Source organism: Lycorma delicatula, chromosome 12 (assembly GCF_047948215.1).
Source record: "Lycorma delicatula isolate Av1 chromosome 12, ASM4794821v1, whole genome shotgun sequence".
Classification (NCBI taxonomy): domain Eukaryota; kingdom Metazoa; phylum Arthropoda; class Insecta; order Hemiptera; family Fulgoridae; genus Lycorma; species Lycorma delicatula.
Genome location: NC_134466.1, coordinates 76867435 through 76893210, shown reverse-complemented (window position 1 = coordinate 76893210; position 25776 = coordinate 76867435). Strand labels below are relative to the sequence as shown.

The following is a 25776-nucleotide window of genomic DNA, read 5'->3' as shown; positions in this document are numbered from 1 at the left end:
TTGTAAACATTTCAATTTTCAAAACCTTTAAACAGAAGGGAGATAGAACGAAAGAGCAAAAAACATTTACTTTAATTTTAAAATATGGGGGTTGATTTTTGAAAAAAAATTTTTTTTTATTTATATATGTTCTTTAGGTAACAAATTCGGTTCAATAAAATTTTCTCTAAAATGCCAATGAAGAAAATCAAAATTGTTTTTTTTGGATCTTAGGGGAAGGTACGTCTGTTCGAATCAGACTTCTTCTGCTTTACTTTTTTAAACTTTTTTTTTAATTTAAATATATTGATTTATTAATAATAAAATATTAATGAAAAATATTTAATAAATTTAATTTTATATTTACTCTTTAATTTTATTCTAAATTATAAAAAATTTCTATTTTCTAATTCTGATTTAAAAAAAATTAAGATAGATGGCCAAGCATTCACTTTCCCGGCCACACTGATCAAAAAATTCAAAATAAAAATTGTTATTTTTCTAATATTGGAGACCAAATTAAAAGAACAATTTTAATGACTCAAATCTGCTTTAAAATTAAAGTTAAATTAAAATCGAGTTTTAAGCACCACGGTTTTAAAAAATTGGGGGGCTGTAGCATTAAAGGGAATAATACGGGAAAAAACTGATTTTGAGATCCCTTTATTACAGGGATAAATAAAATGAATATTAAAAAAGTATCCCCAAGTGGCAATACTAATTTTTTTTTTAATTTTCAAAAATGTTGGAAAATAAAGAGATGCAGCCATAATTCTAAATAAATGAAAACGTGAATTTTTTGAAAAGGGATGAAATTTTTGCAATTTTTTTTTTACATTTGGGGATGATGAAATTTCATTGAGCTTTTAAACTTTTAAAACATTCAAACAAATGACTTTTCGTTGCAACAGACTATAGAGATTGAGTGGGGGAAAATGTTTACAATCAGACGTTTTAAGACCCATCAACGTAGAAAATAGTCACGCAAAAATTTCCCGTTAACTACTCTTCTAAAACAAAAAATAGCTATAAAAAAAAAAATAATAAATCATTAAATAATAATAATTCATTAAAATAATAATAAATAATAATCATTTTTGGGAGATAGAGGGTAAATATTAAAAAAAATCAATTTTATTCTGATAAAAAGGGCTTAATTATATATAACAAATTTATAAAATGCTCCCGTAAAACTTTTAAATTTTAATTTGGTCAAACCCCCCCCCCCATTTCTTTTTCCGATTTTTATAAATATTTACAATTTTTTTAACATTAATTTTATGCAGTCTCTCTCCCTGCAATAAGGGAAATTAAATTTTCCTGAATTATCCCCTTTAATGCTAGGACTCTTAATTTTTTTTTTAATTCTGGCTATTACAAATCAATTTTAATTTAACGATAAATTTAATCGTTAAAATAGTTCACACTTAATTTAGTCTCCAATTTTAGAAAAGTCAAAAATGTTATTTTGCAATTTTTGCAAAAAATTAATATTATAAACCCCCTGAAAACGGTTACATTATATACGTACGTAATTAAATAAAAATTCACTTATAGAAACCGTTATTTTGGGCTTAGAGATTAAAAAAAACGTTTAATTTATTAATGCAGTAGGCAATCTACCTCTGTAGTTAGTTAATTCTTAGATGTCGCCACTGAAACGCTATATTGAAATAAGAAAATAGATAAATAAAATTATAAATATAATTTATATTTTTTATGTTTATATATATCACTCGTCGGCTTCCGTGGAGCGAGTGGTAGGGTCTCGGCCTTTCATTCGGAGGTACCGGGTTCGAATCCCGATCAGGCATGGCATTTTTACACGCTAAAGAAATTGTCATCCATCTTATACTCTGAAGTAATACCTAACGGTGGTCCAGCAGGTTAACAAAAAGAAGAAGAAGAAGAAATAAAATCTAACTTACGCTCACTTCACTCGCTAGTCAAGATTAGCGAGCGAAGCGAGGCGTAAGTTAAGTTTGGTTACATTATAAATATGGTCCCGGAGGTTAAAAAAAAAAAAGAAAATAATATTACAAATATAATTTTATTTATTTATTTTTTTTATTTCAATATAGCATTTCAGTAGCGCCATCTAAGAAGTAAGAAATTGCAGCGGTAGATTGCCTACTACACGTTAATACCCTTTTCAATTCTGTTATAAAAAGTTAGTATCTTTTTTTGGTGAAAATTTTTTTTTAAATAACCACTTGAGATACAATTTATAATACTTCTTAATAAAATTATTTAAAAAATATAAAGATACAGACCTAATTTTAAACAAAGTTGTAATTTTCTTGGAAGGGGGAAAAATTAATGTCAAGAAAATATTATTAAAGTGTAAAGGACTTTCAAAAAATTAAGATTCTTACATATAGTTATATATATATATATATAACTATATATAGAAATATTTTCGGTTACCGCAAACTATTGGATTTCGATGACGAAAAAAAATTTTATAGCAGTTTGTAAACCTATCATGTAGAAAATATATATATAGAGAAAATTCCTATTAACTTTTTTTCTGAAGCAAAATACTGCTAAAAAAACATTTTTGTTAAAGCGCCCCAGTAAAAATGTGAAATCTTTCTTCGTTCAAAACACCCCCATCTCTTTTCCAGTTTTTTAAAAATATAATTCATTCTTCCTCTCCTCCCCCAAGATAGTATCTGTCTACCAAGTTTAAACAAAATCAATAAACGTAATCCAAAGTTAAAACATCAAACATGTTCGCAGCCAGCACATGGGTCTCCCTCCGGAAAGGTGAGCGCATTGCTTCCTCCAAACACTAGGGCCCCCGGAAGGCGTATTCCTGTTAAGCCGAAAGGCGCTAGCACCGATGGAGACGGATTGAAAAGGAAACACACCGAAAGTGTGAAGCTTATATGCGCCATGTCTCCCACGATCGGCTCCGGTCTTTTATTTCTCATCGGTCTAAAGAACCGGAACGCAAATAACAACTCCGTCTGTAAATAAAACACAAAAAATCTATAACAGTCACTAAATAAATAATGACCCGTTCGATAAACGAATAACACAACACCGTGGAACTTATGTCCAGGTTCTGCGATTAGTAGGGAGATAATAAATTCCCGCTATCCTTGCGTTCCCTTCCGTTCCAACACCAAATATAGGCAGGCCAACTAACATACATACATAAACACAAACGTCCGTCTGACAAAAATAGTTTGTTTTTTTTTGGACTTGGGAAAATTAGAATAAAATTTTGTTCGCAGATTATTTACAATTTATTTAAAATATTTTGTTTTCTTTTTAATGCCTCCTTAAGGCACAAAACTTAAAAAAGACCAATTTTTTGACCGCTCTGTTCTATAACTTTCCTGTTATAGAAATATTAACGTATATCGATATTGCCGGAAAAGTAAAAGATAACGTGCATTTTTAATTTTTTTTGAAATTAAAGTTCGGATTATTAGTAAACTCGAATTATCGCGAATATACTGTAAACGTTAAATTTAATATTGATTTAAGGTAGCAAATTATCAATGAAGTGGTCATAAAATATAATTGTAATATAATGAAGGGCGCCCCCACACGTTTATTATTTGTGATATATAAAGGAAATTTGTTAATAAATTCATTCAATATTCATTGTTATAATTAAATGTAGTTGAGAGATGTAATGAATATATGTTATACTGATTTATAGATAATCAATATCAGTGTAAAATGATATTTGAATTTAATGAAAGAGTTTATTACAAATATTTATTCTTGATTTAATATGAAATTGAAATTATTTTTCTTATTATAGTGCATTTATTTTAAATATATTGTATCGGAAAACTTTTCCAAATAATTTCCACAAAATGAAATTTCGGTACTTTTATGTAATTTTTTCATTAGTTAAATAAAATCGTTCTGTTTTTTCTGATACGGCTAATACTGGTAAAAATATATATACAAATTTCAAGGTTAAATATTTTTGTTAAATTTCAAAGTTTTTTGTTCAACGGGTTTTCGAAGTATAAAGAAAATATTTTTGAGAAATAATGTCGAAAATCCATCCTGCCTTCAAAATCCGTACGACTTAAAACTTTGGAATAACTTAATAAGTACTTTTATAATACTAAAGCTCAATTTTCTACAAATATTTTAGAAAAATCCAAAATGTAGAAAACTAACCTTCCCCGTTATTAATTTTGTTCAAATTTAATGTCAACAATATCCTACACGTAAATTATTTTGGGTTATTTTTGAAGAATCTATATCGGGCCAGTCTGGAAATATTAAATATTAATGAGAATATAAGTCAAAACACGTACGTACATCTTCCGGTAATTTTTATAGTTTTTTTATATAATAAATTATATAATTTTTTGGTATTTGAAATATCAAAATCTGAAAAATTCCTGGAACCAAATTTTTGCCCGATCAGTATTCTGCCTCGTCATAGCTATGTCGATGCAACATCAGTAGAGTTATACCAGAAATGTAAAAATTAAGAAAAGGAAGCCCTTAAATGTTTTAAGAAACTTTAAGACCCGATTTTATCAGAATTATTTCACACGAATGCCAAATCAAAAATTTCAGATATTGTAAGATCTTATTTGAACGTTGAAGGAAGTATTTGAACAAATTTGTATCTTAATTGGAATACAGCTAATCAGTCGTATTTTTTGTACAAAAGATATAATTAAGTTTGAAAATCTTAATTAATTTATTTATAATAAAAGATTTTGGAATAGTTGAGAAAACGTAATCCTGATTATAAGATTCTCTCCCTAACAGAGCAGGTAGTAATAATAACTAGCCAGTCTGGACCCTCAACGCGTTCGTATCCTCATGTTTCTGAGAATATTAAATATTTTAAGAAAACAAATATTAGTGTGTAGAGAAACGTTTTCAGAGCATTTTAGTGTCTTTGTATTTAAAATAGGCTTATGGAGTGAGTAGATAAGAATTTAATAGTTTTTATTAGAAATATAATATTTAACGCTAGCCACATCGATAACAGGGAATCGGCTTGGGAACGCCGTCATCTTTGTTTAGTCTTGGGTGTGTTCGTATGAGCGTTAATTGCCAGTCCAGCAGCTGCTACTGGCGCAGAGCGGACCACGTGATGCGCCGGTGAGATCCGCGCCAACGACTCTATCCCGTTAAATAAAGGATCTTTTTTTACTGCTAAATATTAAATAATAATCTCTTTCTTTTATTAATAAATAATAATAATAAGTAAATAAAAATAATTTGCGCTTAGAAATAAATTAATTGACAAGGGACTGCTTCTAGCGGGAGATAGTCGCCGTGTGCAGCCTTCCGGCGCTTCTTTTAATGTACAATGAAAAATAAGAGCTTATTCTTTCACATTTAAATAAACTGACTCTTATAATCCTATTCAATGACTTTACATGTGACTTATATTTCATATCATTATCCAAACGAATTCCCAAAATGTAATATTATTATTAAAATCTAGAAATTTACAACGATAGATATTCCTTCATTTCTTGAGAATGACAGATTAATTTTGATTCTAAATAATAATTTTTGTTTTTTGGAGACGGAAATACACTTAGGCACGAACCGTGCCTAAGTGTATTTCCGTCTCGGGTTCCCACTGGTGGTCTTAAAATCCAATCGCCATCGCCAGATTACCGAATAAAACAACCCCCTTTCTACCAGGACTCCACCCGAAACAGTTTTACAAATTACTACAGGCCAAATCCTCCTATCCTAGCTTGAGAAGGCCGCTACCTAATTTTCACTTAGCTCAGGACTATCCAGATCGCCCTTCTTGATTTTAACGAAGCTCTCGACGAATCGGATCACCAAGCGCCATCGCAACCACGTTGTGCGGGGTCAGTGCTCTGAGATGCGTCTCTAGTGTCTCTCGATCTGCCGCCATTTGAAAAAGTGGTGCTCGGCCTCGTCCCGTACACCGGGGCAGTAGACGCAGTCGGGGGATGGCACTTTCTCTAACCCGTGGTGATAAGCGCGGAAGAACCAGTGACCCGTTAAAAAAAAATCCCTTTCAGCACGACGGAAGGCGGAGGTAGATAGTGCTAAGTAGGGGATAAAAAAGATTTCCACCTTAAAGTTAAGAAAAACTTAAATTTACTCGATACAACCACGGTTACATGTGAAAAACGTTTCACATATTTAGCATACGATAAATTCCATCTTCATACTATTCCAGCAACATTTTGGTCATTCCTTGCCGTAAGGAATAGTCATATCAAAAATCGTTTCAGACAAACGTTTTAGGTAATGTTTAGAGGACTAACGACCACTTTAAACCGAATCAATACTGTGCGTATTAAGGGAGGTATGATGTTTTTGTCTTCGAAACCCCATTTTTTCCACTCCCTGGGCCAACGGTTGGTGATATCAAAAACTTTTACTTAATAAGTTTTAGCTCCTTATCCATGAATAGTAGAAACTTTAAATGAATTCAATCATTTTACTTAATAAAAAAGTTATAGCGATATTTTGTTTTTTTCGAAAAAGCTCCCCCATTTCCACCCCCATGGTCCGATTTTGCCCATTAATGAACTCGACCGAAATTTTGGGTCGTTATATTTTATGTCTCAATTTGAAAGTGATTAGCGCAAAATTACGGCAGTTATCGCATCCACAAGAAAGTATATATATATAAACTTTTGAATTGACGGTGGTTTTGGGGTTTGGGGGATGTGAAACGCGAAAATAAGACGAAATTTTTCGGAAGTCGAATCGTGGTACCCATTACAATAGGTAGCTTTCTCATGAAATCTACCTGATTGAGTCACGTAGTATTCCACCTCTCTATGCCACCGTTCTGTCCACAATTTGACCAAAGAAATAAGCCTTGCGATCGATCGTATTCTGGCCTCGTGGTCCCAGGTCTCTTGCCAGGCGAGGAAGGTGCAAGTTCGTTCCCCCTAGGCGAGGGTCTCCAGTTTTTTACCTGCTCGTCACCTCCTGTAGGCCGCCTGGCGCTCCTTTGCCAAATGAGCGATGGGTATAACGCCGACGACCACCAGAACAGCAGGTTCGGAAACCGTCCGATACGCGGAAGCGACTCGCAAGGCCGCGGTACGTTGCACCTGTGCAAACCTCTTTCGGTTTCCGTCGAATCTTAACGCCTGAGCCCGTACTTCGGCCCCGTATAACAAAACTGAATGCATCTCGCCGTGGACATCAGCAGTGGTTTTCGTTCTGCCGATATTCGCCATGAGCCGGCTGAGAGTCGTTATGGCTCTCGTGGCTTTGTCGGTAGGTCTCCGAAGCTGCTCAGCAAAGCAGAGTTTCTAGTCAATCATCATACTTTTAATTCTAGATAATAATAATAATATAAGAAATAATAATAATATAAATTGAAATTATTGTATTAATAAATCTTAGTTTTCGTTTATTTTTTTCAGTAAAGTGGATTTAATGAATAGGAGTATAAACAATATAATCTGTGTTTTACATAATACAATAATGTTTGCGATTTGTTTTTCACTTTACGCTTTAACTAAGGTAATGATAATTATACATATTTAAATAATTTTACAGCCTTTTGAATAATGGTAAAAAAAAATTGAACAAAATTGTGAAAAAGATTGATGTTAATATCATATCAAGATTGCCAGTTGAGATTACTGCATCCGCCGAACAAGGGCATTTATTAAAATTCATTCTTATATTATTATTATAATGGTCATTTAATAATTAAAAACACCGCTACTTTTTAACAAAATCACTGGCTACGTTTAATCACTTGTCCCATCTTTTTGTAAGTTATCTTATTCCAGTAGTAAAGAATCGTTTACGTCGGTGTTTAGTACCATTCTTTTACCACATATACTTAACCCGTCCATTTTAGCCAATAAAAGTTCTTTGGGAATACAAACAAAAAGGATTTATGGTACATAAACGGAAATATATTGTACATACGACAACATCTCCTAGCCAGACCTTTGTATACAAGATGAGGCTCAACCGTAATACACCCTGAAAAGTAACGGGAGAACAAATTTGCACAAAGCTATTCATACAAGTGCTGCCCGCTTTTAGTTTCATTCCTCTCCTATTAAAATTCCAAAACCTATTGATCTACGCCCCCTCAATTCTGTCCGTTGCCATCGGTATAGAGTCGAGTACGCCTGCGTCTTAAAAAACTTGCAGAATTTTTAACATAGAAAGAGTGAATGCTAATAAAAGTCATCTAGAAGCCGTTTCTGGTGAAACTGTCAGTATTGTTAGACTCGATGTAGATGTGTTTTTTTAAAGAGTTCATTTCCTAGTAGTTCACCGATGGGAATATTGCATGTGGTATTTGCACCGGTGGCATCTTGACTAAGGCAAGAACAAGGCTGAGAGATGCCTTTTACCGCTGTTGTGAAGATGATCTCCCGTAAAGCCCATAAGGGGAAGGCATAGAGGGAATGACGTAGCAACCGAAACTGCCACATGGAGGGTGTTTTTCCCTAGGGATCAGGGTGTTGATCGAACGAATAGGTGGGTCTTAACAAAAAAAATCCCTTTCAGCATGCCGGAAGGCGAAGTAGATTTCACCGGTGCTAAGTAGGGAACAAAAAGATTTCCACCTTAAAGTTAAAAAACTTCAATACGACAATGGTTGCATGTGAAAATGTTTCACATGTTTAGCATACGATAAGCCCCATCTTCTTAAATTCCAGCAATATTTTGGGCATTCCTTGCCTTAAGGGCTGGTCATATCAAAAATTATTTCAGAAAAAAGTTTTAGGTAATTTTTAGAGGACTAACGACCACTTTAAACCGATTCGATACTGTGCCTATTAAGGGAGGTATAATTTTTTGTCTTCGAAACTCCATTTTTTCCACCCCCTGTGCCAACGGTAGCTGATATCAAAAGGTTTTACTTTAATAAGTTTTAAGGTCTTTATCCAAAGAATAGTAGGAACTTTAAACGAATTCGATATTTTACTTAATAAAAAAGTTATAGCGATATTTTGTTTTTTCGAAAAAGTTCCCCCATTTTTACCCCCATGGTCCGATTTTTCCCATTAAAAATCTCGACCGAGATTTTGAATCATTAATATTTTATGAATCAATTTGAAATTGATTGGCGCAAACTTACGGCAGTTATGATGTTCACAAGAACGTGAAATATATACAAACGTTTCAACTGACAGTGGTTTTGAGATCTGGGGATGTGAAACGCGAAGATAAGTCGAAATTTTCCGGAAGTGGAATCATGGTACCCATTACAATAGGTAGGTTTCTTATGAAATCTACCTAAAAAAGCTCAAAATATAACCCACTACAAAAAAAAAAATATTTTCTTTATGGGATTCCGAACAAGAAAGAACAACATTGAATTACATTTAAATAAGTAAAATTATCATTAATTATATTAAAGGAACCGTTATCTCCAAAGAAGAAAGTACTTTTTTCTGGAATTCCAAACAAATGTACGTGATCGTTTATATGGAAGCCATATATTTGCCATATATTTAATATATAGCAAATTCTGTGCTATATATAACGAAGTTGACATCTTAGGAGACGTGTATCGTGTTCGAAAATCCACCGCGCCGATATTACAAATAATATTTGGTTTATATATATATATATATATATATATACTTTTTTTTTTTTGAACTCTACTACCCTGGGCCGGTCCGACTGGTTGGTATTGCGCCACCCAGGGGAGTGCCTGTTCTACTCTAATGGGCCTTCCCACCTACCGGCTATAAGCCCGGCATGGCAGGTCGGTCCACCGGTCAGTTCTTTTGCCCCATCCGTATATCGCCACGTCACGACAATACCAGCATTGTCGCGACGTGGCGATTGGGACTTCTCAGATCTTGATATTAACCTAACGATAAAACCCTTAGGAGTCCCCAGTGGATCATCAGAACCGACACACCTCGGCATGTCAGCCCTCACCACTGAGGCTGTCCACCCTGCCCTATGCTAAAGTTTAAAAACCTAGTCTCCTCTCATCGTTGTTTTTCTGCGTAAGTATTCTTTTGATGACCGACTCAACTTTTTTCCAAGTTTCTTCACTGTTTATCATGTTATTGATTAGTCTCCCATTTCCATCAGATGACAGGTCAATACCGTCTGTCTCTTCCCTCCATTTATGACATACAGTGAAAGTATGTTCGACATCATCATCACAGTCACAGTACATGCAGGCTGCAGTTTCCCTTCTACCGACTCTATGCAGATAGTAATTAAAACTACCGTGTCCTGTAAAATGCTGTGACTTGTAAAAGTTTATTTCACCGTGTTTTCTATATATCCAGTTCCTTAGATCGGGGATTAGCCTTCTGGTCCTGTCTCCAGGGCCTTCTGTGCTCCATCTCTCCTGCCATCTCTCTATTAGCCTACGCCTCGCTTCATGTACTTCAACACCTTGATCTCTTTCGACTCTGAAATGAGCCGTAAGGTCGATCGGAGGCACTCCTGATAAAACGCATAACGCCTCATAGGAGACTGTCCTGTACGTGGAAACCACGCCTAGCAACAGTCTCCTACGGGTCCTAACTAAGCGTGCCAAGTTCTTCTTTATCCGTACTGAAGGCCACCGTACCGGGACAGCATATAATATCGATGACATAACCGATGACGCAACAACCCTCCTTTTAGACGCTTTATGTGCTCTTTGAGAAGTCATAATAATATTAAGAGATTTAGTCATCTTATCAGCCCTATTGCAAACCTCATGTATGTGTTCCGTAAATGCACCATTTCTCTGAAAGGTGACCCCCATATTTATATATACTACTAGCCGGTTAGGGCACCGCCCCTGGACCCCGACGCATTCGTTAGCCTCATGGCTGCGAGAAACTTTCGCATTTAAGAACTCGTTAAACCTCTAGGTACTAATCTGTTTTTGGTTTCTTGTTCGTGTGAAACCCGGCTACGCTTAGCGGTATTTAATGAGCGTCCTAGATTCCGATCTCTTCTTAGAGGGTATAATGAAGAAGATTAATAAAACAACATGGAAGGAAGAGGTAAAAGAGGAAAAGTGAATGATCAAAGAGGACGTTATGTAAAAAAAAAAGAGAAGAAGAAATGACTAAGAAGGAAGTATATAAACTTTACAAATACTTGAATAAAAATAAATTACATAAATCAGCATAGTAATAATAACAATAGTATTAATATTAAATATTTTACAGATATTCGTTAAAAAAATTATTTCATTATATTTATGTTGCCATGGTAACAGAAATATAATAAAGTAAAAGGATTAATTATTTTTTTCTTTAATGGATATCTTTAATTCACAACTTCACCCCCAAGGGGACTACGGCCTTGGTCTATGGCTTAAAACCTTTGCTGGTATAATACGAATATATCCTGGCAATTAAAAGCAATCGGTTGGTTCTCGGGGTAACACTATTGCAAAAAAAAACAAAACCAGATAAACTTTCACATTTAAATATGAAATATGATTTTACGAAATAGAAGCAAAAACTGTTAAGAAATAACGTTAAATTTAGCCCACTCCTAAAATCCATTTTTATTTTATCTAATTTTGTCTATTTTTATTAATCTATTTTATTTTAAAGTTTGGTTTTAAGTAATTTGATAATTACAGTCATCCTAGGAAAGCTCAATTTTTTACGATCACCGTATAAAAAGTAAAATATTAAAAAAAAAACGAAAACCATTGCTCCTCATACATGAATTTTTATCATAATTTAATTCCATCACTGTTCAATAAACAACAAACAATTGAAAATCTAGTTTTATAAATCTAAGCATTTTCAATGATTATTTTTTTTTTTAATTAAAAATTGTTTATAACCATTTAAATTTTTTTTACTTTTTAATAAATGCCAAACTTTATTTCAGGGAAATGATTACATTTCGAAGTTAAAATATTTAATTCAAATAACATTTTACGTGCTGATGTTGTACGTATATTCTTTAAACGGGCAAAACTTAATAAACAAAGTAAGATTTGTTTTTATTGTTATTTTATTAATAATCTGATCAGAAAATAACCGAATCTTATTTTTTTAAATTTTTATCATTATTTTTACAGACTATTGGTCCTTGTCCCCCTTTAAAATATTCCCCTCCACTATTCAAACAGTTTTTCCAGCGGTGTTTCCATTTCTGGAACTTTTCAAGCAGTTCTGGATAGCTTTATTTGAAATTGTCTTTAAGGACCTTGACGAATTTGCTTTAGTGTCATCAATAGTCTGCAAACGCCACCTTTTCATCGATGATTTTAATTTCGGAAATAAAACAAATGCTAGGAGGCAGGTCTGGTACGTAAAAACAGTCGCATCTGATTTTTGGTACAAAAATAACGAAATGACAAAGCTGAGTGAACGGGCGCGTCGTCCGGGTGAAAGAACAATGAGTTATCTCGTCACAACTCTTGTCCCTTTTTGCGGATTTTTTCACGTAACCGTTGTAAAACGCCTTAATAGTTCAAACGGGTCGCTGTTTTACCTTGAGATAAGAATTTAAAACGGGCAATTTCATTAAAATAAAAAACGAGAGCATCACTTTGACATTGGATCGAGACTGACATGCTTTCGTGGGACGTGGAGATCCTTTGCCGACACAGTGTGATGATTAAAATTTTGTCTCGATGTCCTAGCCGTACACCCGGCTTTCATCTCCCGTTATGATCATTTGCGTGAATGTTTCATCGTCGTCGATGAAGCGTTCACGTTCTTTCTGCCGTTCGGTAATCAAACGAGGAACAAACTTTGCTGCAACTCGATGCGTGTTCCATTTTTCAGTTAAAATGTCACGGTATGATCCGATCAAGATGCTAACCTATTCTGCAAGTTCTTTGATTGCCGATCGGCGATTAGCACGCACCAGAGCGTTGATTTTCTGAACCCGGGTGTCATCGGTTGAAGTCGAAGGCCTTCCTGGTCGAGGGTCATCTTTGATCGACTCATGACCGCTTTTAAATCGTGAAAATCATTCGTAACATTGCATACGAGCCAGTGCATCATCTCCGTAAGCTTATTTCAAAAGTTGAAACGTTTCTGTGAAAGTTTTCCCCGATTTCACGGAAAACGTTACGTTGTATCGTTGCTCCCGAAAATTGCACATCGTAAAAATCGCTACTAACGCTTACACACTTTGCACTCAAATAAAAATAATACGAAAACTAAACGAGATATCAACAATCCAAGAACATGTAGTTACAGAGGAGGTTATGTGGAAAACAATGCTGCCAACCGCACGTCTCTAAAATATCTCCGTTGGCGCGTAATTAAAAGTCTTCGGTTATTTTCTGAACAGACCTCGTATATAAGGTTTCTTAATTTATTTATATTATATAATTAATGTTCGCATAAATTAAACCAGTTTATAGACATATAATCTTGTTACTCGGTAAAAACAAACGATTAAAGTTTATTGTAAAGCTTTACAAAAATTTATAACAACTTTTTTTGTAAAACAAACTTTATTGCTTTACAGCAAGCTTTGTTAAGAAAAACTTAACATAAACTTAGGGACTTTAAATAAATTATTAAATACTTTTCATCTACTAAAGCTCAACTTTGTACAACCGCTATACATAAAGTCAAATCTTGAATGTATACTCAAGGTTTGAGTTTAAACTCAAGTCTTGAGTATAAATTAAATCTTATACAAAAGTATGCATAACTTTCCCGGCTATGCCGATCAAATTATTTTATTCAAAAATTGTTTCGATTTTTTTCTTTAAATTTGAGAGCTCCCTCATCACGGGACGGAGTATTAAACAAAGGTAACATTTTTAAATTTATTTTGTAGTTGATTTTCGAAGTCGAAGATTCTGAGGTTCAAATTCTAGTAAAAATTTGTTTTTTTTATTAGAATTTGAATACTAGATCGAGGATACCGGTGTTCTTTGATGGTCGGGATTAATTTAACCAAGCGTCTCAGGAACGGTTGGCCTGATTTACAAAAGACTACACCTCATTTACATATCATCTTCATCTCATTGAGCCACGGTTAGGGGGGTATTTGTTATTGTCCATCGATTGACCAGATTGCGATGTACACATTAGGGAAAAATAAAAAAAATTATAGTTGTTTACATATGTACACCAAATTTCATTGAAACGTACATTGAAGATATAAATTTTATTGAAAAAACACAAAGTGGTGGACAGGGTAAATGAAGCGAGATGGACATTTGTTCGCATGAAAAGTCTTATAATTTTGATTCCCGAATCAATTCCTAAGTTAGGATAATTTCTCTCAGTTCATACTGTATATTATTTTATTTCTTTTTACTATTTCAGGATGAAAATATATATCGATCTATAACTGCAATATCGTGGTACGATAAACCACAGTGGTTTAAAAAATGTTTATTATTAATGATAACAAGAGCAAATAAAAAAATTGAAGTAAAACCGTACGGATTATACGTGGTAAATTTACGGAATTTTTCTAAGGTTAGTAAAAATTGTAATTTTTACTGTAAACGCACGAAAATCATCAACGTAAATTTATTTTTTTAAATTATTAAACCTTGTTATACAGAATGATTCATAAAGCATGTAATAAACTTTCAGGACCTGTTTTTCTGGTAAAATAAAGAAAAAAATAAATGATAATATAAATTCAAAATCACTTCATCAGTGAGTGACGGTTGGCGAAAGATTTCGATGTGATTTCTGCGCCTTCAGTAAAATTAAGCCAGACTGTAATCCTTGAAACTCAGATTAAGGGATGGATTTAGTGATTTTAAACAAAATTTAACCTGAAAAAATTTTAAAAATAAGAAATAGATCCCACAAATAATTTTTTAGTATTTTCTAGAAATCTGGGGTAAAAATAGAAGATTAGTGTCAAAAAAACACATTATTTTTTTATTTATTTTACGAATGGTTCACAGTATTATCAACATAATTTGTGTTCAAATTACGTATACCATTGTATCTCGCCTACTTATAGAAATAATTATTGAACCTGACACAATGCGGTATACTATAACCGGCCAAACATAATTGTGAACATGAAACATTCCCCGATTTCACGGATATTCCCCCGAAGACGAATCGCTCCTGCCGACGTACTTCTTCCTCGTTACGGATAGATACTCGTCGAACTCCACTGTCATAACCGGGCCACCGATTACACGATTATATTTTAATTGCTTCTAGGCGCACAGTTCCCGTAGGCAATTTTTCCGGTCGACAGCAATGTTATCGATATTTAATTCGCGTTCACAGAAGGCCTCAGTCTTCATTTCGTAGCTTCATGAATAAATAAATAGTAAAGTATTGTCAAGGTTTAGTTTAGCGTCCTGCGACAATGTATCGAGTCGCAAATATATATATATATATATATCGATTCTTCTTTTTTTGTTTTTGTTTTTGTGGGTAAAAGACCCTTTCCCGTTATCATTGCCCGGACACGATTTATTTCTTAAATTAAAAAAAGGTAAAAATTGGCAATTAAAAATTAAAACCTAGCAACGTAAAAATACATCTTAAAACTAAATAATCCCTTTCGGGACGCCGGAAGGCGGAGGTAGATTTCACCGGTGCTAAGTAGGGGATAATATTGGTTAACTGGCATTTCTACCGCTACCACCCCATTCGGTCGCCCTAGAGCATAGACCAAATGTACCGTGCCAAAAAACGGCTACTGTGCCTCTAAACAGATTTGCGACCTCGTTATCCTAAATGCTCCAAATGACCTCCTATCTTGCGTGAGCGGTTAAGCTGGGCGCCGTACAGCACCCGCCTATGTGTCCCTACCGCTCACTTGTCACATTAAAACTAAATCGGGGAGGCGCACCCCTTGTTACAATTAAAAACAAAAAGGTTACATTAATAAAAGACGGCAATTTAAACCGCCACGCCTCGGTCGCTGTTTGCCAGCTAGTGCCTGTCCACCATTAAAGTGCTTAGAGCTTATTGGCTGATGGCAGCCATTATTTCCAGGAAGGTTTTCCACCGACACGCCACAGGAATGAATAAATCCCCATTAAAATTAAACTTAAACTACCGATGACGGTTGAACATCGCAACCTCATCGAGGAACTCCCACACGGTCCGACAATGCGGCTCACGCCACATTGACTCGCCGTTTATGAGCGGCCAGTTTTCCCCCTGACCTCTAAGTTCCAGGGTGGCCCGGTCTCTGGCTCCCCCAAGAGCAGGGCAGTCGAACATTAGGTGTTCGTTCGACTGGACCTCCCCACAGACGCACAACTCATCAGCCGCTAGGCGAAACCTGAACAGATATTGCATCAAATTCACGTGGTTGGTGAGCACTTGGGCACCCGCCGCCCTTAAAAATGAACTTGAGGCATACCATCCCCCCAGATCCTGTATAAATCTATACAGAGATCTTCCCTTAGACGTGGTGTCCCATTCATGCTGCCATGCCTCCATCGCGAGGCCCCAAAGCCTCTTCCGCAGGCGGGAAATGGGCAACTGTTCGAAATTTAGACCCGGTGCATTGTGATCACCGTTCCGTTCCGGTTCTAGCCCGGCCCGAAACCGTATCCCAAATACCTCGGTTTCCCGACCTCTTCGCAACTTCCACATCGCTGCTCGAACTTTCACCACTAAATCGATTGGGAGAGCCTTTCCCAATACGGTAGTAGCCTCATAGGAGGTTGTTTTAAAAACACCGGTGCATACAATTAAAGCTCTGCGCTGGGCACTCCTTAAATTTAGAAGCAGTGCTCTATTTCTGTCCAACCTATGCGCCCAAACTGGCGCCGCGTATGCGATCATACTCTCGAAGACACCTCGGTACACTAAGTACATTTGGCGACCACAAAGCCCGTAGTCTTTCCGAGCAATCCTTCTAAGTTTGTGCATCACAGAGACAGCGTCCGCCGCAACTTGTTTAATGTGGTTGCTAAAAAGCAACTTATCATCAAACAAAACACCTAGGTACTTATGAACCCTTACTCGGCTGATTACACAGCCTTTATACTTAATGTGGGGGTTTCGACTGCATGATAATTTGTCTGCGCCCTTTAGAAGCATAAACTTCGTCTTGGACACAGAAATCTTTAAATTTTGTATGTCCATCCAGCCTTCGGCGGTTGACAAGGCCGCCTGCGCTCTACTTTCCAGCTGTGGTCGTGAATTTCCACGAACTAAAAGGAGACAGTCATCGGCGAAAGCCTGGGCCGTGACTCCTTCTGGGAATGTCAACCCCAGAAATCCATTGAACACCAGGTTCCACAGCAGGGGACCGAGAACGGAACCCTGCGGGCTTCCCCTGGTGACGGATTTTTCCACAACTAGGTGCGCATCTTTAAACAGGGCCGTACGGTTAGACAGATAGTCTCGTACCACGGCCTGTATGGCTTCGGGAACATCGCGGCGTTCCAAAGCATAGAGGACAGAACTCCAACACAAGGAAGGAAATGCTGCCTCTATATCAATAAAAATAGCCAAAACGTATTTGCAGTCGGCGCTTTCCACCTCGGTAAGAGCATTTAAGATGCAATCCTCGGTGCCAACCCCTTTCATGAAGCCATATTGGCCTCGATTTAGAATACAGCTCATATCGATGCCTTCCTCGAGCCGTTCCACAACCAGCCTTTCCAGCAACTAGCCGAGGACCGGCAAGAGGCTGATGGGTCGATAACTGCCGACCTCACCAGGATCCTTTCCAGGTTTCAGGATTACCCTTACCAAAGCCACCTTCCAGCAAGCCGGAAAGCAGCCCCAGTTTAGGCATCCCGTGAACAGTCTGCCCAGTGGCTCTCTTATGACAGGCAATAAATGATGGAAAATATCCGGGTCAAGTTGGTCAATCCCCGGTGCCTTCCGTAATGCCATTCGAGAAACCACTCGGTCTATATCTTCGGGTTCCACGGTCCGAACGCCAGGGAATGGTGTTTCACCCGCCCTAACGCCGATTTCCGCTTCCCCCTCCGGAGCGTCTGGAAACAGAGTATCCAGGAACACCCGGTAAGTCGCCACAGATGTTAACGTGTGGTCACGACCACCTAACCCGCACCGAACACTGGACAACACGTGCAATGGCTTCGGTCGGTAACAAGTCTTCGCGAGCTGCCAGGGATCGCGCTGCAATTCCCGCATGGAGTCTTTCCAAAACTTGAGTTTGGCTTCCTTGATGGCGTGAACATATTTGTTTCGGGCAAGCCGGTAGATCCGCAGACGCTCAGCGCGCACGTCGTTAACGATAATCCCCGTTAGGGGGCAGCGCTGGTATCTTGCCCGAGCGGACCTCACTCTTGCGCGCAGCACGCTAAGGTCAGAGGACCACCATTTCTTGCCGGGCCTCCGTCTGCCTTCCACAGACGACCCCCCGGAAAATGGGGTCATGACGGCTTCAGGCACGCTCAGATCAGCGGACTGGCTGCTTATGACGGGTCCGTCCATTGGCCTAGGCCGCCGTAGGACCTCGTCGCAACCAGTCTTGATGGCCCGGCCGATTAGCTCCGCCATCAATTCCACCTCCTCCCTAGACTCCATGCTCCACCGCAACCCCTGCAATGCAGCATCGCACACCCGCCTCAGCCTGTGTCGATCCAGGCCCCTTAGGTTGTAGCGACCTGGATTTGGTGCCCTTGGACCGCCTCCGTAAGCGATTTCATAGGTTATAAGCCTATGATCGCTCACACTGGCCTCGGGCCAGACAGTCCAACTACCTATCCTTCGAAGCAGGCCACCCGTCACCAAGGTGACGTCTATATAACTCTCCCCCAGTTCGCTGGAGAAAGTTGGTGGCTGCTCCGCATCATTAATCAGGTAGAAGTTCCTGGCTTCTGCGAACTGTTCGAGACCAGCGCCTCTGGGGTCTGTGAGTGGTGAACCCCAGGCGGTAGACTTGGCGTTAGCATCCAGGGCAACCAGCACTCTGGTGCCCGGGAGACTGTCCAGAATCCCGCCCAACTTCGCCAACAAGTCATCGATACTCCATCCAAGCTGGAAGTATCCCGACACGAGTACAACATCGAGCGTACCCCTCGTGATCCGCACGACGGTGAATTGCTCATCTGACCACTGGGGCATCCAGAATACACCCAAATCGTCAGAGCCAACCACAATCGCAGAGAGCGGCCGTCCCCCACGAGAATGAATAACTTTCACCCCGCGGAAGCCGACCACCCTATCCGCGACTGCGTACGGCTCCTGGACCAAGAGGACCTCAAGGTTGTACTCCTCAAGGAGCCTCATGGCCTCGGACGTGGCTGCCCGGGAATGATGCAGATTAATCTGCCCCAGGCGTATGCGTTCAAAGTGGAAGATGTCCCCAAGGACTTCTGACCGTTCAAGCGTCGCCATAAGCTGTGTTGTTAACAGCCCGAGCACGTGCTATGTCGTACGCCTTACACAGCCGACCCCCTACCCTGTGTCCAGCATTACTGCCTTTCACCTGGCAGCAGGCGGCGCACTTGGGTGGCGTCGACTTGGCAGGGCAGTTGGTTGCCCTGTGCCCCGGAGCGGCACAGTGGCCACACATCTCCTTTTGCGCACGGCAACGGAGAGCGGTGTGCCCAAATCCCTGACATTTAAAGCATCGGGCTACTTGGATATGGTCGACAACTCTACAGGCCGTCCACCCAAAAAACAACCTTCCACTGGCCACTAAGACCTGCCGGATCTTTGGCGAGGTCTCGAGTACCCAGTGACTCTTCAGGGATTCCTTTCTCCCCAGCTGTCGGATCACCTTAGTTTCCCTAAGGAAGTCCTCGACGGTCATATCCAACATTGGATTTTGGCCGTGGATCGCTGCGAGGATTTCAGGCTCCTCTACCGCGTTGGCCTTGGCATATCGTAAACCAATATCTGAGGCTTACGCTTGGCTAGCAGCTGAGCCTTCAGCCCGTTCTTTGCAAGAACTTCTGCCTCCAGCAGTTGTTTTGCCTGTCGCTCATTTACGACCTCCAGTACGACACCATGATCCCTTGTTTTCGTGACCCGGGAAATCTGGAACTTTTCCTTCCTCGGGTCCAGGATCTTCTTCAGGGTTAGCTCCGTCATTGCAGACGAAGCCTCCTGACCAGGCTTAATTGGGACCACCTTTACAGTGGCCCGCTTAATTTTGGCCGGCGCCTGTGCTGGCGGCGGCGGACCTACCCGCTTAGGCGCAGGCGCGGCTGTTATTGAAGCGAAGGAGACAGGCTTCTTTACCTTCTCCTCCACTCTCTTAATAGATTTTTGGATCTCGCCCATAGCTTCACCCGTTACCGGCTTGAAACTTCGGACTCCTTCCACAACCTGGTCTACCTTGCCGGATAGTCGACTGACGACTGTATCCAGCGCAAGGTTTGCACCCTGGAGGCCTTCACATTTTAACGCCAGCCCGGTCACCATCAACATACACTCGCTTAAATACGAGTCAACTAAGTGGCGTAATTCCACCGCGACTCTAGACTCCTTTTTAGAGGAGATCTTGGCCCACTCAGCCCTCATCTCCTCGATCCGTCCCACACTTCCAGCCCCCGAGGCCTCCCGCCTTTCGACAGGCTTAACCTCCGGTGCCTTGGGCGCGGGAACGGATGTAGCGTCTCCGCTTATCTCCTTCCCAGACTTCGTTGGGCGCCGCACTTCTGACTTGGCGCCCCCCTCTTTGCCTGGTCCTCGCTGGACGGGCCCGGCTTTCGCCTTCACCGGACAGCTCGGAACCGCGGTTTCGGGCAGGATTTGCTGCAACGCCGCAGCACTCGGATGCTCCACTGTCCGAGGGGCTTCCGTGACCTCCTTATCGGAGGACCGGGGCCTCGGCGGCGACCTGCCGAGTGACCTCCTCGGCAAGAAGGGGTCACCGGAGACCAGGTCCTTGGCCAAACCGACCAAGTCATCCATGCAACCTCCCCCGGGTTGCTCCATGGCTATATCTGTCACTACACCAACTGCGTTGCCAGACACTACAAACACAGTTTGCTAGAAGCCTATCACCTGTCACAAGTCCTAGGTGAGTGTCTATACCTCTTATACCTCGACGGACCGTCTGTTCGGCAGCCCAATCGAGGAGTCGAAATATAAAGCACTCCTACCACCGGCTAGGTTGGAGCGGAAAACCGCTTCTCGAACCTGCCAGAGGATCTGAAAAATTATCTGGCCTCACCAACTACGAAAATGGGGACACGTTGTAAACAAAGGAAACGTCCTTATTTAGCCGACAGCAGCACTCCTGCAACACACTACGCCGCCGCTCGGTTAAACGCCTCACAGCAACGCAGGTTGACTAACCGCTGCTGATCGTTGTCAACCCCGACGACGAGAACGTAGAACGCTGTACTTGCAGAATCAAGTTGCAACCGGTTGCTAAGCACAAGTTTTACAGCACGGGGCCAGAGGCCGAGAAGCGAAGTAGGGGATAAAAAAGAGTTCCACCTTAAAGTTAAGAAACTTCAAATTTACTCAATATGACAATAGTAGCATATGAAAAAATGTTTCACATATTTAGCATACAAGCCCTATGTTACAATTCGAGTAACATTTTGGTCATCCCTTACCGTAAGGGTTGGTCATATCAAAAATTGTTTCACACAAAAGTTTTAGGTAATGTTTAGAGGACTAACGACCACTTTAAACCGATTCGATACTGTGCCTATTAAGGGAGGAATAATTTTTTTTTCTTCGAAACCCCATTTTTTCAACCCCTTGGGCCAATGGTGATGATATCAAAAAAAATTACCTAGGTACGTTTTAGGCTGTTATCCAAAGAATAACAGGAACTTTAAACGAATTCGATATTTTACTAAAGAAAGTTATAGCGATATTTTGTTTTTTCGAAAAAGCCTCCCATTTCCACCCCTATGGTCCGATTTTGCCGATTAACGAACTCGACCGAGATTTTGGGTCGTTATATTTCATGCATCAATTTGAAAGTGATTGGCGGAAAATTACAACAGTTATCATGTCCACAAAAAACTAAAAAAAAAATATATATATATATTTAAAAAAAATTTGAATTGACGGTGGTTTTGGGATCTGGGAGATGTGAAAAGCGCAAATAAGTCGAAATTTTTCGGAAGTTTCCCTGAAAGTTACCACTGACACTTAAAAAGATTATATTATTTGAGAACTTGACCGAAATACAATTTGAAAATTGCACTGTAGGGGCATGAATAGTGCCCTTACAACCTCTTCCATATGCGAGTGCAGGACCAGTTTGGGCGATACTACCGACGTAATGGCCGGACTTCCATCCGTTAATCTACTCGTCCGAGGGGGAAGTAAGTAAGACGAATGCGAAAGCCTCGCTTGTCCCCATGCGGTAAAAGAGATGGGATCAGTCGACGAAGGGAAGGTGGACCTAAAGACTGATCTTGGACATCCAGAGTTGGCTGACCTGCTAACACGTGGGGAGGAGAGATCGAGCGGACAGTTCCTTACCGGTCACGGGTGTTTTTAAGGCATATCTGTGTGCGCGGACGCTGAGACCCTCCGGGAATTGTAAAACATACCGGAGAGAATTCGGTGTGGTTTTCCCAGAGAATATTATCGGGACTGTTCTGTAGATCGAGCGATCGTAGCACGCGGTTTTCATGATGTCGGTTAAGGTTATTCAAACAAAGATGGCGGAAGAAATCTGTAGGAATGAGAAATTCCTATATATGCAGATCCGGCCACAATGGACACCACCTAACTTCCTTGTACAACTATTAAATTACTATACACATTTTTTTGGTGCACTTCATTTAAAATTATTTCATTTGAAAGTGAGATACGATCCTCCCATTCTTTAATAAAGTGGACAGTTACACGATTGCTGAAATATAAGTTTTTATTAACATCAAATATTTATACGATTATAAATTCAATAATTTTACATGAAATTTTAGAATAGAGTAAAAGTTCCTTTATTACTCGTATTACTAGATCGGTATTATTCGTATGTTCGTGAGTTGCTGATTAAAAGAAATTTTATGTCGTATAAACAAAAATTAATAATCATTAAACAACCCACCGGGTTGGTCTAGTGGTGAATATATCTTCCCAAATCAACTGATTTGGAGAAGTCGAGAGTTCCAGCGTTTAAGTCCTAGTAAAGACGGTTATTTTTACACGGATTTGAATACTAGATCGTGAATACCGGTGTTCTTTGGTAGTTGGGTTTCAATTAACCATACATCTCAGGAACGGTCGAACTGAGACTGTACAAGACTACACTCCATTTACACTTATACATATCCTCTGAAGTATTATCTGAACGGTAATTACCGGAGGCTAAACAGAAAAAAGAAAATAATAATTAAACCATTTCGTTTAGTATACTATTCTGTATACTGTTTACAAATGTCAATTTCGACCTTACGATGTAAAATATTCAATTTTTATTATCGGATTATTTGGTGAATAATCAAAAATTAAAATGGAAGAATCATACAGGAAAAATAAAGATAACATGAAATATATCTCAAAAAAAAAGACGAGAAGATGAATATGAAGAGGAAGAAAATGTTAAGAACAAGGACGAAATTAAGAAAATTAAGGAAGAAACAAAGAAGAAACGGGAAAAAATTAAGAGAATATGATAAATATAAAAAGGAAGAAAATGTTAAAACCAAAGAAAGAATAACAAGGTTAAGAGAAGATAATAAATATAAAGAGGAAAAAACGTTAAGACCAAGGAAAGAATAAAAATATTAAGAGAGGATGAATATAAAGAGAGAGAAAATTTGAAAATTAGAGAACGTGTACACAAAATAAAGTATTATATCAAGCGATTAAATTACTGGCAACAAAAAAAAATAAAAGAAATGATGATCAACTCCGGAATAGGGAGAGATTTTTTTTTAAGGAGAATTTTGTCCGACAATATCAGAAAAGTGATGAACTAAAAGATAAGAATTTTTTACACTTAATTAAAGATCGGTCATGTATGCCTCACTGTACATGTTATTCTTGTGAGGGTCTATTTTTCAGTCACTCTGTAGTTAACAGATCTGTAGTATACAGATAAAATTAAACAGAAAATCCAACATCATAAGATTCAAAAGTATAGTTTTCAATTAATATTAAATAATCAGATGTTTCACGAAATCTATTACATATATACATATGTAATGCCTATTAAATTACATTTACACCCTTTTTAAAAGTACGTAAATTTTTATTTAATAATGTTTTATTTTTTTTAATTTATTTTATTATCGTCGAATTATTATTTATCACAAAAAGGTGTTTTATAATCACGGGATATTAATTATTAAATCATTATATTTAAATTTAAAAAAAAGTTAAAAAAAAAACAAAAGGAGATGAAGTCTGATTCAAACCGATGTACCTTACCTTTAAGATCCAAATATTTCATTAATTAAAATTTTTATTTTAATTTAAATCGCAATCGAAAGGAAGGTGCACAAGTAGATGTTAACAGTCCTAAATCCAAAATTTCAACATCCTACGGCTAATCGTTTTGAGTTATACGAGATACATACATATGTACATACAGACGTCACCCCAAAACTAGGATATTTTCGTTGAAATATTAAAACCGAAATGTTACGCGATCACAATACTTCCGTTACTTCGTACAATGAAGTAAAAAAAATTTTAAGCAACACGCATGAATTTAGCGTAGGGGTAGCGTGTGGGGGGTGGGGGGAGGGTCATATTCAAATTCTAACACCCTAGTATAGTATTGTCATCGAAGTTACATACGTGTACCAAATTTCATTGATTTTCATACGATAGATCAAAAGATATAGCGGTTGCAAGATTTTAATTATTCCTAAAGCGAGTTAAATAAAAGCTTATAAAAACACTTCTGTAAAAATAATAAATCCCTTGACAAAAAAAATAAACGTTAATCGATTCTGGAATTCTTAATAATTTTCAAGTAAAAAATAATAAAAAAAATTTATTCCAATTTCGACCTAAATATATCCGACTGCGATATTATCGACAGCGAATTGTTAATACTTTTTACCTTTTTTTTTTTTTAATTTTAATAGGAGTTTATATTTCTGTCTATTAAGTTTTACGGTTTTGACCTTTATAAAATTAAGTTTTGTTCTTACGTCGTATAATCGCTATACACATTTACGGAAAATTACGTTAACTTATCTAATAATAGATACAAATCGTTTAACCCACAGGGTCGGTCTAGTGGTGAATGCGCCTTCCCAAATCAGCAGATTTGGAAGTCGAGCGTTCCAGCGTTCAAGTACTAGTAATGACAGTTACTTTTATACGGATTTGATTACTAGATCGTAGATACCGGTGTTCTTTGGTGGCGGTTGGGTTTAAATTAACCACGCATCTCAGGAACGGTCGAACTGAGGCTGTACAAGACTACAATTTATCTACACTGATACGTATCATCCTCAAAAGTAATACCTGAACGGTAATTCCCGGAAACTAGACAGAAAAATAAAAAAAAGCAGATACAAATCGTTTATGTAGTAATTTTTTTTTTTATTCATCCCATCCGTTCCGGAGTTATAAATGCTGATATTAAAAAGAAAATGCGATCTATAATGTTTTTCATAACGTAATCCGGTTAAAAAAATTACAATTTTATGAAAATTTCACCGTAAATTATAAATTACAATATAATAAATTAATTAACATTTCAATTTTTTTGGATTATTTTCAGGTAATGAACGCTGCTTATTCATATTTCAATCTGATAAGCAACATAACGAAGAACAGAAATTAATAAAATTTACGTGTTAATTGTAAATTTAATGACAAAAAAATAATTGTACAATAAAAATTTCAAAAGATTGTTATGTGTGTTTTATTTATTATGTACTAGCCAGTCAGGGCTCTCTACGCCTTTCTCGTCTTGCCAGGATTATTTTTTTTGCGGCTATTATTAAGAATGTTATATGAGGTAGGTGTCAGGCAAGAAGGTCAAATACGGGGCCCGTATTTATTTATTTAAATTTGAGTTATAATTTTCACGATAAAAAGGTTATTCGACCCAAATATT

General features: G+C 38.0%; 1 protein-coding gene across 3 annotated transcripts in view; it reads left to right on the top strand.

The window, feature by feature from the left end:
- Positions 1–25569, top strand: part of LOC142333060 (odorant receptor 43a-like) — a 46731-nt gene extending 21162 nt beyond the window's left edge. Inside the window, exons 3-6 of one of the 3 annotated variants that reach the window (XM_075379877.1) lie at positions 7353–7452; positions 11770–11871; positions 14181–14336; positions 25438–25569. In XM_075379877.1, the coding sequence (XP_075235992.1) occupies positions 7366–7452; positions 11770–11871; positions 14181–14336; positions 25438–25500 (408 nt within the window). In that variant the 5' untranslated portion in view covers positions 7353–7365 and the 3' untranslated portion in view covers positions 25501–25569. The remainder of the gene's footprint in view (positions 1–7352; positions 7453–11769; positions 11872–14180; positions 14337–25437) is intronic. The other 2 variants (XM_075379878.1, XM_075379879.1) reach the window with 2 other exon arrangements.
- The last annotated feature ends 207 nt before the right edge of the window (positions 25570–25776 follow it).